The sequence below is a fragment of the Catharus ustulatus genome, chromosome 11 (assembly GCF_009819885.2).
Source record: "Catharus ustulatus isolate bCatUst1 chromosome 11, bCatUst1.pri.v2, whole genome shotgun sequence".
In the NCBI taxonomy this organism is placed as follows: Eukaryota; Metazoa; Chordata; class Aves; order Passeriformes; family Turdidae; genus Catharus; species Catharus ustulatus.
Genome location: NC_046231.1, coordinates 21,482,899 through 21,496,946, shown reverse-complemented (window position 1 = coordinate 21,496,946; position 14,048 = coordinate 21,482,899). Strand labels below are relative to the sequence as shown.

At 46.3% G+C, this 14,048-nt stretch overlaps 1 protein-coding gene across 9 annotated transcripts in view; it reads right to left on the bottom strand.

Annotated features, from left to right (window-relative positions):
* NFAT5 (nuclear factor of activated T cells 5) overlaps positions 1-14,048 on the bottom strand; it is a 53,106-nt gene that overhangs the window by 5,283 nt on the left and 33,775 nt on the right. For 8 of the 9 annotated variants that reach the window (XM_033069367.2, XM_033069372.2, XM_033069369.2 and 5 more), the window contains 9 exons: positions 11,076-11,266; positions 10,103-10,275; positions 7,049-7,183; positions 6,800-6,852; positions 6,057-6,189; positions 5,440-5,517; positions 4,491-4,603; positions 1,543-3,976; positions 662-905 (listed from right to left, as the gene is read on the bottom strand). In XM_033069367.2, coding sequence (XP_032925258.1) covers positions 718-905; positions 1,543-3,976; positions 4,491-4,603; positions 5,440-5,517; positions 6,057-6,189; positions 6,800-6,852; positions 7,049-7,183; positions 10,103-10,275; positions 11,076-11,266 — 3,498 coding nt within the window. In that variant the 3' untranslated portion in view covers positions 662-717. The remainder of the gene's footprint in view (positions 1-661; positions 906-1,542; positions 3,977-4,490; positions 4,604-5,439; positions 5,518-6,056; positions 6,190-6,799; positions 6,853-7,048; positions 7,184-10,102; positions 10,276-11,075; positions 11,267-14,048) is intronic. The other variant, XM_033069368.2, reaches the window with a different exon arrangement.

The following is a 14,048-nucleotide window of genomic DNA, read 5'->3' as shown; positions in this document are numbered from 1 at the left end:
CCCCTTTGGGTTAGAGAATGAAGTGCATCACTCCAGTGAAACCTCAGGGGGGATTTAGGACAAAACCAGCCCCAAGTTACACACCACAACCTACACTGGACTCCAGAGTCCTGGCTCTTGGTGCTCATTTGTAGTCAAAGGCTCTTTGCCCCCTCTGACAAAGGCACCTTCTAAAAGCAGAATATCTCCTAGCAACAGCTGATGCTGTCGGCCGTTTCTAACACAGCCTCAGCATGTGGCACACTCAGGGGCTGCCACATTCCACCAAAACTTGTTTTCACACTATGTTACTGTAACCCGGGGAAGAGTTCAGTACAGTTCAGATTTGAGGTACTCTTTACTCAGTAAATCTCAAGTTTTTTAACCAGTCATGTTTCATAAGGTTTTGATCTGCCAAGCTGCCAGTGATCCACTCTCCTCCCTAACAAAGTACCAGACTGTCACAGCAGATGACAGAAAGTAGGAAAAATGGACAGTCCCAAATGTTTCATACAAGTTCTGACCTCTGACTGACTTCATTCTGGTATTAGAGTCTCAATTCAGCCTTGCTGATGCTCCAGCTGAGCTCTTAAAGCACAGTCACACTGCAAGGTGTAAATGTCCTGAACAAAGCCTGTCCTGCGTGGCAGGACAGAGCCCAGAGACCCAAAGCCACACTTACCTGATTAAAATGAGCCAGCCATGTTGTTCCCCTGGTTCTGCAAGGACACGAGCAGATCATCGATCTTCTCCATGTTCTGGTTGGTGGCCATGGCCGAGGGCAGCGGGGGGGGTCTCGGGGAGCGGCTGGGACAGCAGCGCTGGCACCGCGGGCTGGGCCTCGCCCTGGGGCTGCCCGGGCTGGCCCATGGCCATCAGCTCCTCGGGCAGGGCTGCAGCACCGGGGGGCAGCAGCTGCCCACAGTCTGGGGACAGAGGGACATGTCAGTGTGCTGCCAGCAGTGCCCACAGCACAGCACAGCCCACCACCAGCTGTGCACCCCCCCTGAGAGCTGCTACAGCCTCTGTATGCAACACCTGCACCTCTCACTGCTGGGGCTCACAGGCACCCACAGAAAAGATCTACACCCCACAGAACTGTGGGTCCAGAGAGGAGATGGGGAAAGGTGCAGGTTTGTACAGCTAAGTGCACTTTAACAAACACTCTTCTGGATCCTACAGCTTCTAAAATCTTTGCTTTCCCTCAGTAATGTGAAGAGAGGCAATGTATATATTGTGGTAAACAAAACCAGTAAGATAAATGCTCTCTTAAGAGAGCACAGTCACTCCTAGATTAGATATTAAGGAGACACTCTTCCCTGTGAGTTTGGACAGGCCCTGGCACAGGAGTGCCCAGAGCAGCTGTGGCTGCCCCTGGATCACTGGCAGTGTCCAAGGCCAGGTTGGATGGAACTTGGAGCACCCTGGGACAGTGGAAGGTGTCCCTGCCATGGCAGGGGGTGGCACTGGATGGGTTTTAAGGTCCCTTCCCACCCAAACCATTCCCTGCTCCTACGGCAGCTCTCTACACTGTAAGCTCAGCACCAGGCACTGGTCACTTACTGTTCTGGATGCCAAACAGGAATATTCCTGATGTCTGCTGGGACGAGGCAGGGGAGTTCTGCAGCTGGTTGATGGCACCTCCTGCCGTGTTGTGGAACAGAGGAGCCTGCTGCTGGGGAGGAGAAGCAGTTCCTGGCATTCCTGCCATGCTGTTTTGGGAGGAGTACATGGGGGACTGCTGCAGCTCTGGCTGGCTCATGCTGTTCTGGACAGACAGGGCAGACATGGAAGCTGAGGAGATGAAGAGGACTTGTTGCTCTTGAGAACTTGGGGACCCTTGGACCAGCTGAATCTGGGGTGAGTTATGGAAGATGGTTGGCTGCTGTGCTTCGGCCTGGCTGGAGCCAGGATTCTGGAGAGGAGACACTGTGGTCTGACTCTGGAATTGCATGGGCTGCTGCTCCTGATTCATCGAGGCCATGTTGGACTGGGGATGAAAAATGGACTGGCCTTGTTGCTCCTGATTGGTAACTGGGTTTTGATTTGGATTGAAAATCATGTTCTGCTTTTGGGAAGCCATTGTACTCATCGCATTTTGATTGCTGAACATCATGTTCTGCTGTTGCTGCTGCTGCTGCTCCTGAGATGGAGGGCTGCTCTGGATAGCAACAATCGAATGCTGAGGCTGGAAGATGGCTCCTTGTTGGTTCTGAGGGATGGAGCTGGACTGGATGGAGCCCAACGACACTTGGGACTGAAACAAACCCTGCTGAGCAGGCTGAGTCTGGGGCTGCTCCTGGGGAAGCATGGAGCTCTGGATATGAGAGATCTGGGTCTGCTGCTGGAAAGAAGTCTGCTGTTCAGTGTTTGTTGCTGTCTGAAGAGGAGAAATGGGATTTGGGCTTGTAAAGAATGACATCTGCTCTTCCTGAGTGGCAGGGTTGCTCATGGAACTCTGGGAAAGGAACATGTTGGCAGACTGCTGGTCTTGAGGCACCGAGGAGCTCTGCAAGACACCCATGGCATTCTGTGAGTGGAACATCGGGGGCTGCAGTTGGTCAGAGGAATTAGTGTTGGTCTGGTTATGGACAATGGAATTTGAGCTATGAAAAAGGGATCCTTGTGTTTCCTGGGATATATTCTGAGTGTCACCAATAGGGTTCTGAGAGTGGAAAAGCTGAGCCTGTGAGTGTGCAGACTGCTGGATGAAGCTTCCCGACTGAATGGACATCATTTCTCCACCCTGCTGGAACAGAGCCCCGCCCTGCTGCTGAGTCCCACTGCCCTGGACACTCATCATGGTCTTGGTCGATGAGAAGAGATTAACCTGGGACTGACTTTCCCCACTGTGCTGCATCTGCACCATGGTCTGAAACACAGAGCTCTGCATCTGTTTGCTCTGGCCCGAGGCCTCCTCTCCCTCCGCAGAGCTCGAGGGCTGGAACATGGCAGGGCCGTTGTTGGACACCGGCTGCTGCGCGGGGGCGGCCGCCTCGCCAGCAGACACCCCCGGGGACGAGGAGAAGAGCTCACACTGCATCTGCATGTCCTCACTGCTGGACAGCCCCCCCATCATGTGAGAGGCCTGCTGGTACACCGGGGACTGCTGCAGGGCCCCGTTCCCCGCCGTGCTGGAGGAGAACAGATCCGACTGCATCTGCGTGGCCGCCTGGCACATGTTCTGCTGCATGCCCATCACCATGGCCGATGTCTCCATGGCCTGCTGCTGCTGCTGCTGTTGCTGCTGCTGGTTGGACAGGGCACCCTCAGGCTGCGAGTGAACGTTCTCAGCTCGCCCAGGCAAAAGGTTCTCCGCTCTGGAATGGACAGCAGTGTCTGAGGAGGAGAACATGCCGGGATTTACGCTGCTCTGGATCTGGCTGACCTGCTGAAAGATATCTGCGTTCAGCTGATCCTGGACATCCTCGCTGCTGTCCGAGCCCGAAAACAGAACAGAGGATAACTGCTGCTGAGCTTCCAGAACCTGCTGCACCAAGTCAACGTTCCTGCTGCTGCCCGTGGCGGTGTTGGTGGGGAAGTTGCCAGCCTGGAGCTGCTGGATGGTGTTCTGGAGCTGGCTCACGCCGCTGGCCGACGAGAAGATGCTCGAGGAAATCTGCTGCTGCAGGGCCTGGGCCGGCTCCGAGAGCGTCGGCTGCTGCTGCTGCGAGGCCTCAGTCAGCTGTGACAGGGTCACCACGGTGCCATCCGACTGCAGCACCTCCCTGGGCTGGGAATCCCTGGGCTGGAACTGTGCAGCCTGCTGCAGCAGGGCATCGCTGTTCTGCAGCTGGCCCGGCGTGGACACTGCAGAGAAGCTGCCGGGCTGGGAAATGTCCTGTGTTTGGATCGTGCTCAGGGTCTCTGGGTTGAACACCTTGGGCTGGATTTGCTGCTGGTTTTCACTTTCGGAAGGTAAATGGGAAGCAGAAGTTGATATGCCAGACATGCTGTTTTCCAATGTTTGCTGAGTTGGTCCAACCACATTTGAAGCCTGAAAAGAGCAAAACATTTGGTAATTTATAAACTTACTGGTGTTACATGAATGCAATTTCCCAAAATCCCCATGTCCAGGGAAGATCAGAGGGAGATGTGAGATGTGAAACCCAGACACACCCAAACCAGCAAGCAAATGATTTGCAGTGGAACTGCTACTTCAAGGACAGAACTGCAGCACAATTTAATGAAAGCAATGTTAAGTACTGATTACAAGAATATTCTTACAGTAATTTACTTGTTCTGTGTCTCAGGATAAAAATCCCCATCATAGGGTCACTATCTGTCCCCATCAATCTGTGTGGGTGCAGGAACTGGGTGAGTTATTGAAGGAAACTGTCTGTGTTACTCATGCTCTGGGATTTTGTTTTGCCCAGATTGATCCTAGCACTTCCCCTATCACTCTTCTCCATTACTAAAGCATGGACCAAGGAGCAGATGTGAAAGCTGCTGTGCTCAGCCCCCACCAAAATGACCTGGAACACGGGGGGAGAGCATTTTTGTGCACTTACTTCCATTGGAGCCACATCTTCGTTCTTGATCATACTGCTTGGCATGAGTGGAGTTATCAAGGCACTAGGAAGAATGTTCACCTTCTCCAGGTTACAGCCTGTGGCCTTCACTGCTGCAGCCACAAACAAAACCAGAACAAGAGAAGCAATGATAAAACCTATCTTCCCATAATTCCCTTTAAGTAAATTACAGAATTACTCTTCAACGTAAAGCAACAGACCCCACACCCTAAGCAAATTTAAATTTACAATAACATGGCAGTAAAATTTCTGCATGTGTGTACAGAGTGAGGAAGGACAGAACAGACCAAGTACACACAGCAAACAAAATTCTCTGACCTCTGGTTCAGAGTCAACCTGGAGCAGAACAGGTACAGGAATGAAGCATCAAAAAAGAGCTGACACAGAAACCCCCATGAGAAAGTAAATTCAGATTTACTGCATAAATTAACTGGGGACATGAAGGAACAGCAACAGCACATTGCATTCTGAGGAGGAGCAGCTGGGATCTTCCCTCAGTTAAGCTCCACACTAAATTAGATGGATGTCAGGTTTACCCTGTATAATAGTTTATATATTTGCATAAATTAACACTACACAGTTTTGAATTCTTTGTATTAACTGCAATCCTAGGCTTCTTTTTTATTTTTCACTTGCAAACATACTAACTAAAGATTAAACTCCAGAGCCTAATGCATGAAAAATGAAAAAAAAAAATAGTATTATTTTTTGCAACTTTTTTGTTCTGTATTACCTTGTACTAAAATGTATTGGGAGGAATACTGTTATGAAGTCAAGGTTTCTGAGTCAGAAAACAAACCTCCCTGTAAGAATAGGGCCAGACTTTATAAGCACAGACTTATCACAGGATGTCTGATTCATTTCACCAAATCTGGGTAGGAATTCTTAGTTAAATTATTAAGAACACTGATAAGAATCAATTTAGTACCTTTTATAGCCTCTTCAAAAGAACAATGTTGGGCTGGGCTGGAGATTTCCTTCTTCACATTAACATTCAGAGTCCCAGCTGCCGAGACAAAACACGTTGAGAACTTCCTTACATTAAATCATCAAACAAGCCAAAAAAACACAAAGCAAACCAAAACAATTCCTTATGGCTTAAAGAAATTCAGGTTCTTTGAAACCCACACAAACCTTTGCACTGTCTATTGTGATACAGATAAATAAATAAACTAAAATACATGAAGTGGGCAAATTGCAGCTTTCCTCAGGATAAAGCCTGGTGGGACTTCTTGGTTTATTTGGTGCATTGTATGGAATATATTGATTTTTTCATCCTGCTCAGCTTCATTTTGATCTTTAAACTAGAAATGGATGGTGCTATACAAGAAGAGCTGTCACAAGACAGCTGGATTTTGAGGTATTTGGTGCATAAATGAGAAAAGCAAAGCCTTTGGATTTTATTATGAACAGAGCAACACTCGCCAGCAAGAGGGGTTTGGAAAGAGCCAGGTTACTCAGCACTGCTGCTGCATGGACTGAAGGTTGGGAGTGAGAAGGGCTGGGAGGTGAAATGGTCTCTCCTCCCCCAGAGCACCCACACACCTGGCTCTGGAGTGTAGGTGAAGGGCTGCACGTCGTGAGACCTGCCAGCGTTGGTCACCACGTAAATTCCCACAGAGACAGCTGAGGTGATTTGCTGGTCGTGATATGGTGGCACCTTCACAATAAGGTGATTCTGCAAGGCAAAAAGATCACATTTTATTAGTGCTGATCTTAATTCTACCTACTTACATCAAAAGAGAGAAACAGGCTGATAAACCAGCATAAAACCCCAGGGCACAGGGGCAATGCACACATGGGACACTGCCCTCAGGTGGGACCAGGATGGCATTTTCCTGACATCATCTGCAGACAAAGAGTCATTGAAGACACTTATTGGTGTCAAAAATAATAAATAGTCTGTAAAACATTTCAAAGTGGAACAAAAATCCAGCCAGTTATAGACTATGCTGTACACACAATCTCCTTCCATGGAAAACTGCTGGGAAAACTGAATTAGTCCTTTTAATTCCATTGCATGTCAGGGCAGCAACCTGCTCACCAAACCACTGTGGGGTCCAAACTCTCAGCTAGGACCTGAACAATTATACTGGGGTAAACCCAAAATTATATTCTACCAGACTCACAACAGACCTTATGTGAAGAAAATCAGTATTATTTCTAGAAATGCACAGAAAGAGGGAAAGGCTTGATTAATTTTTCTTTGGAAACAGTCAGTGCATTTTTAAATGAAAAAATTAATGATAATAATAGTAGTAATAATAATAATAATAATAGATAACTACCTGATGAAATAATTCCATGTCAATTTCAGCTTCTGCCTTCCAAGAATTCTCATCTAAATGAGAAATATAAAAATAAAATTTAAATAAAATTTAAAAGCCTAGGTTACTGCACATTCTGTAGTGCAATTTACTTCAGTGCCTTTGACTCTGCTGCTCAGTTTGCTCTCCAGGACTGAGCTCTACCCAGCAGTGAATCCCTGACCCCAGGCCCTGCTCAGCACCCCAAGCCAGCACTGCTTTCACACTAACCGGAAACATTCTCTTGGAAAATCACTTTTGTTCCCTTTAGGAAGTTCTTGCCAATCAGAAAAACTTCCTCTTCACCCTTCACTGAACAGCTGTGGAGACTTTTCTTTAGGATCTCTGGGACTCCTGCTGGCTGAGCTGCAAGGGGAAAAAAAAGTCTGGAATCAAGAAAATATCAACATCCAAACCAAGCCACTTTTATTTAGAGGGTTATGAAGGAAAAACTGAAACTCCTGAGCTCTTTTCTTTATCATGTATTTCATGACAAACTCTTCAGAATATAACTATTTCTATTATTTCCTCACTAAATGTAATGAGCTCACAGAAATTACACTTAGCTCAACGATCCACTAACAGTCTTTTTGCTTTTCTCCTACACTTATTAAATCTTCAAGCCCAAACTCCCTGTGTTGGAGCCAAGGCTCAACAAGTGCTCAGAAGAGAAGGAGATGTGTTTCTGCAATTTGATTTCCAGAGGCATCAGCCCTTAGACACACCTGAAGCCTCTGCAAATTCAGCCTCTGGGTCATAAAATTTTATTTTTTTCTGAAGCTTATTTTGTTCTGCTCTGCAAAAGAGCATAAGGAGTAATTCTCCTATTACCTGGGGAGGTTTGCACAGTTTTTTTACGTGACACAGATTTCTGTCTGGTGCAAGAACCAACCCAGGGCTTGGAGCAACCTGGTGTCCCCTGGCAGGGGGTGGAATGGAATGAGCTTCAAGGTCCCTTCCAAATCCTTGCAAGGCTCACACCTCTGGAGTTGGGAATTTTAGCAGTTTGAATCAAATAAATAAGCCAAGAGGATGTGGTTTCACAGACACACATCCCTGGATGCCCCTCTGCCAGAGGTCCAGATGATGATTTACATCATTCTTATCATAAATTGTCACTGCTGCAAACCATTCTTATTCTTCTTAAACCTTAAACCAAATAGGACCACGAGTGCTACATGCAAATGAGCACTGCAGACAATTTAAAGAGAGATACATTTTAAAATAATGTGCTTTGACACATTTAATATAAAATAATTCCAGTTTCTAACAAAGGTTCCTCAACCACCTTTTCTCACTGCAGCTCCCCAGGGCACACACCCAGGCTCGTGCTTCTGCACTTGCCTGGCCCACTTTGAGTGTTTAATAACAATATTCTCTGGGCTTACTACACAGCAGAACATACATCCTGTACCACTCCAAATTATTTAATGACCTTTCAGAAAGGATTTTTCTACAACTCTGCCTGCGGGTTCCCAGGCAACCGTTACGCAAGGACTGAATATGCTCAAGGCACATGAAAAGAGTAACTGGATTTAGGTTTGCTAACAAGTTAACAAAGCCTATTTAAAACACAGCCCTTAAATAAAGAGCCTGCAGCTCCTTAATGCCCTTTCTATGGTTTCAGGAACATTATAAAACACAAGGTAAAAAGGCTCTGATGAGCGCAAATGAAAACCTTGTTGTGAAGGTTTACACATCTGTAGTAAGGTTTATGTAGCAACACACCCAAGGGTAATGTGCTTGAGGAGATGATTTATATTCAATAAACAACACATTTCATGCCATTTTGATCAGCCAGTACCCATGTGCCAGCACTGTTTGCTTGGCCAAGCTCTACTGCAAGTGCCTGTAGCTTTGGTGTGAGTTAAGACAGAAGCACAGAGTCCTGGAAGGAGCCTCAGGAATTGCCCTCTCAACCTTCACACCACGATCAGCTTTACCCACATATTCCCCAAAGACACAAGTCTGACCAGAGTATTTTGTTTCTGTGATCTAAGACTTCCAGCAGTGGAGACACTGTAAAATTCCTGGGCAATCTCTTAGCAACTTACACAATTGAGAGTATTTTCTTAGTAAGTGACCAAACCCCAGCCTGCCAAAAACCAAACCAATTTACTCTTTGCATCAAATACAGCTTTTTTTAGCTCAACAGCTTATTTTAAAATCAGTCTTTAAATGTTTTATCTCAGACTCTCAGCTTCTACTCACAATAGCAAGTTTTGGACTGTTAAAGAAAACATCAGAAGACTTCCACTCCCTTTTCTTCTATGGGTGAAATAATTTTATCTTTAACCAGAAAGTTACAAACAAAAGAAATACAGGAATGGTTTTGAGATTTTACAGAAAATATCTAGAAAATATTTATCTCAAATCTGAAAATTAATATCAGATACTCCATCACTGTGAGATACCACCACAGTCAACTGACTGGAATGGAGCTGCAAACATGACTGCACTTCTGAAAAATTAACCCCAAAAATCCTTTTTATCCCATGGAAAGAGCACAATGTGAGTGCCCAGGAGCTTCTCTACTCCTTCCATGCATAGACAGGAGCGGAACAAGATGAGCTTTAAGGTCCCCTCCAGTCCAAAGCATTCCAGGATTCCACAATCCCCTTTTCCCTGTTGGGCAGTGGAACCTCCCCAGCCAAGGCAGCCATCTGTGCTCGTGCTAAACAGAGCAGTTTAATAAAGAGCTATAAAAAGTTTTGTTCTTGCACTGAACCAGAACAGATTCAGCCTCTGGCCCATGCAAGGACCACAGCTGAGAGAGTCAGGCTTGCTGACCTACTGCAAGTCCTGCCTAGCACTTAAAGCTGAGGCATCCATGTGACAACACAGGAGAGACTGGAGTCATTTTTCAAAGTAGTCATGACAAAAATGGTTAATTTTAGGACACAAAAATTCATTTAACTGAAGATCAGGAAATACATAACTATATTTCAATACTGGACAACAATTTTAATATTCCCCCACAAAAAAAAAAAAGATCAATGCACTTAATTTAAACTATAGCAATTCTGAAGTTATCACAGATTAGCACAGGGTTGGTTTTTTACCACCCTTAAGGCACATTCACAGATTCACAGCATCATCTAGCTTGGAAAAGACCTTTGAGACCATGAGCCCAAGCTGTGCCCAATCCCCACCTCGTGTCCAGCCCAGGGATGGGCACTCCAGACCTCCCTGGGCAGCCCTGCCAAGGCCAGAGCGCCCTTCCCGTGCTGAGAGCACAGTGAAGCCCAGAGCCCTGCCCTCTCAGCTCCTTGGCTGGACACTCACTGCACAGAATTGGGGAGGAAGGCGTCTGCAGGGTCAGGGTGGAGCCGTCCTTGCGCGTGATGTTGACGCGAAAGACGAGCCGAGCGCGGGTGCTTTTCTTCTTGGAGCCGGCAATTCCTATCCTGGCTTCCACATCAGCATTCCTCAGCTTCAGGATTCCCACACAATCAACCCTACCAACACAAAACACAGCAGAATTTCATAGTTTAGTAAGTTCAGCATCTTTAACCATCTCTCAAGTAGTTTCATAAGCCAAAGTCAAAGCCTTGAGGTAATTACAGAAATGTTATTAGATTTCTTTTTATTTACATGAAATCTATGACCTTTTTCAAATTTTCATTCAACCCTGCCTAATTTGGATGATGAATCATGGTAGAAAGGCATATGAAAGCATGAATAAAACAGAAAGTGCAATATAATTCTGGTAAGCATTCAATTTAGAATCACAGCTCTTCATTCTTCCATCCCCAGGGCGAGATCTGTGTTTGCAGGATTATTGCTTCAAAATATTCTGCATTCACTTAAAGAAAGCAGGAGTAGAAGAAAACTTACTGTAGTCATATTATTTATGTTCAGTGGGACTTGGAAGTGACAGATAAGTCCTCCCATAAGTGTGGTCCTAGGGGAGATGTACAGGGCCAGGTGAGTGATGCAGTGCTGGCTTTCAGACAGGCTCCATGCAAAATGATTTAAAGCAAAAAACAGCCAAAAAAAAAACCCCAAGAACAGTAGAAGCAAACACAGCCTGATGTGTTAAAAAGAAGAATACTGCAATTCACCCAGGATTTGGGGCTCTGTGTCCCAAAAGCACAGGGACCACCTGGTATCTCCTTAGAGTACAATAATTACCAGTAAGAGCGAGGAGCCGAGCGTGCCGAGATGTTCAGACTTAGCTACAACCCAATGGAAAAAAGGAAATGGCTTCCCAAACCCGAGCTAATCGAGGAGAACCCTCCTGGGAAGAGCTACTCACGCCAGGGTCATGTTGTTGCTCGGGTCCAGCCCCACCTCGATGACAGTGGTGCCCTCGATGTCCACCTCCTTGCAGGGCGTGGTGTTCCTGCCCGTCACCCTGCACGCCTGGTAGAAGCCGTGCGGCTTCACGCGCCCGGAGTCGTTGCCCACGAACACCTGCAGCACCACGGGCTCGTTGTGGCCTTCCAGCTGCAACATGTCAGTGGGTAATTAACACAGGAAGGACTGATGTAGTTGTTTATGTTAATACCTGGTTCTGAACCAGCCTGAAGCCTGTCTACCTGCAGTCAGAATTATCCCAACTGTGGCTCTCCTGTCTCCTACAACCCCCTGCTCTCACCCCAGCTGGGACTCTTCCTTGTGTCTTCCCAGGATTCACCCCCCAGTATCTCCATCCAGCAGTCAGCCAAGAAAGGGAACATTTGCTGGGGCTGATTTGAGGTGAAGAGGTTTTGCTGGTCAGTATGTGCACAGCCACAAGCAATCCAGGACCCCACCTTCATGCCAGGTACATTTTGAAATTCTCAAGATACCAGATTAGAACTGTGCAATGCTTGCAAAACCCCTGAAGGGAGTCAGAATAGGATGAAAGGGAAGCAGAGGGAGAAACTGGATGATTGAATGGTCCAACCATCCAACTGCATAAACCCAGCTTTCCTTCAGACACCAAAATAAAAATTAAAAATGGTAACCTGACACTTCCTACTTAAAAGGCAACAATGTCAGGATTCACTGAAACACTTCAGAAATAAGAGCAGGTCAGACAGTTTAGCATCCTCCTGCAAGCTGGTGTGCAAGCCATAATTATCCCAGAACACGTTAGTGAAAAATACATTCATTTTTGTAACATCAACACCCTGGCATGAAATGCTTTTTTTTAATTAGTGGGATCCCACTGGTGCCACAGACTAAAAATACTCTGAGGTAAAAGAAGTCCTGAAGTAAACCTGGACATAGCACTACAAAGGAACTCCTCCTTCTTTTTAGGAAACAGTTAAGAAAAATACTCCAAGTGAAAAGAAATATTAGATTGTTGTCAAATTCCCAGGCCAGAGAGGGAAATTCCTTGCCAGAGCACTCTAGGAGATAAAATGACTATTTTAGTGTTTCCACTGAGACACATTTGTTGCTCAAGGATTTCTGGGTGACAGTGTTGTCTTTTGACCCAAGCCTGAAAGCCCAGGCAACACCTGCAGAAAGAAGCTCCAGGTTTAGGAGTGAGGAGATGCAAACAAGAGCAGAATCTTCTGAAGAATCTCTTGGGGGATTATTCCTGACAGTTTCAAAATGTAGTTCTAAAGATTGTAGTAAGTTTGAATAAAGGGAAAAAATAAATAAACCAGCAAACACTGGTAAGATCATTGTGTGCTCATGTCCAAGAGGAGCAAATAGCAAATGTGACTGTCAGAGATGAGCAAAGCCCCAAGATCTCTGGAGGGGGCCCAGCAGAAGCATCCACATGGGAACCACAGGCGTAGCTCACAACAAGGGGCTCAACAGCCAGTCCCCTGATTAGGGCTTGGTTATACAATTTAATGTTGCATACTGATTGTAGACTCAGGTTCTAAGTGATCAAAACCAGTTTTATTTAAATGGCCACTGATCCTGCTCCTCCTGCTGCCTTAGGGCCACGTGCCCAAGCCGCTCCCCATCACCAGATCTCTGCTGAGCACCAGCATCTCCACACTGCCCTTCCCCACCTTTAAACCCCACCAACAAAACAAAAACCCTCTTGTCCCTAAGATTTTTTTTTCCCACTAGCTCAGATTTCCTGAAGATTCCCTGACTCATTTGTCTGTTCAGCCCTGGCAGAGTTTTATCTGCAGGGTATGAACTCCTCTGCCTACTGGTAAAGCAAACTGGAATTTCCAGGAATTCAGTAACATGAGACTCTTCCAGAGAGAATTTCACTGATGGGTGCTAAAGGGTAACTGGGAAGGGAGTTAAAAAGAAATTCAGATGAACAAAGGCCCATTAAGAAAAGCCACATAAATGAGCACTAAATCCCCATAGCAACAGGCTGATATGAATGGATTCTTTTCTTATGAAACTTTACTGGAGTTCTGCATTACTCAGGAGGACTGAGTGAAGGGCTGCTGGTGTTCCTAACACTGCTGAGCAGGACTTTGAAGATAAGACTACTTCTGTATTCTGTCAGCAGCAGTCAGCACAAATTTTAAGGGCTGTGTCACAAACAAACATCTTGTGGACCTGGTAAGTTAGTCTGGGTTGTTTTGCTGCTTTCTCAAAGTGACATAACTAAGAAAAAATACAAAATTAAATATCTTTCACCCTCCTTATCTAGGTGATAACAAACCTAGCTGTCTGCTCACTCAACCTGCTGGCCACACTCCTCCCAGTATGCCCAGTATGCCATCTGCCATGGTGCCAGTGCAGTGCTGGCCTGCACTCAGCTCTCTGGTTACTCTCATAATCACTTGTGGGAGGATATTTGACATCAGTTCTTCTGTTTGTCACCCTATGTCAAGCCCAGCCTTGCTCCTGGTAAGGCTCCTTACCACTTCCATTAGGAAACCTTCCCAAGTCCTCAAGTTCTCCAACTGCTTTCCCCAGGCTACACAGGGAAGAAGCAAGACCTGCAAATTCCCATTGTGCATTCATGTGCAGTCCCTGAAGGACAGCCTCAGCCTTCCTTCCTGAGCAGAAATGGCAAAGATCTCCTTGTAGCCTTCTTGTGTTTCTCCTCACAGCAAGAGCCCTGCAGCACCTGAATTTTAAGGCATCAAAGTCCACAGAGGAAACAGTCTGCCACTGTCAAGTGTGCCCATAAATGCTGGCTCTTTCCTTGCCCCCTTTCTCCTGTTCTCATCCACATCTACCTCTACTTCCTCCACCTGTACCATGCTAAACACATGAGCAGTAGGACCTGTAAAACTCACACCTCAGTGAGATCTCCATGACTCACCTGAAAGACACTGTGTCAACTCAGATACCGCAGAATTAAAAACAA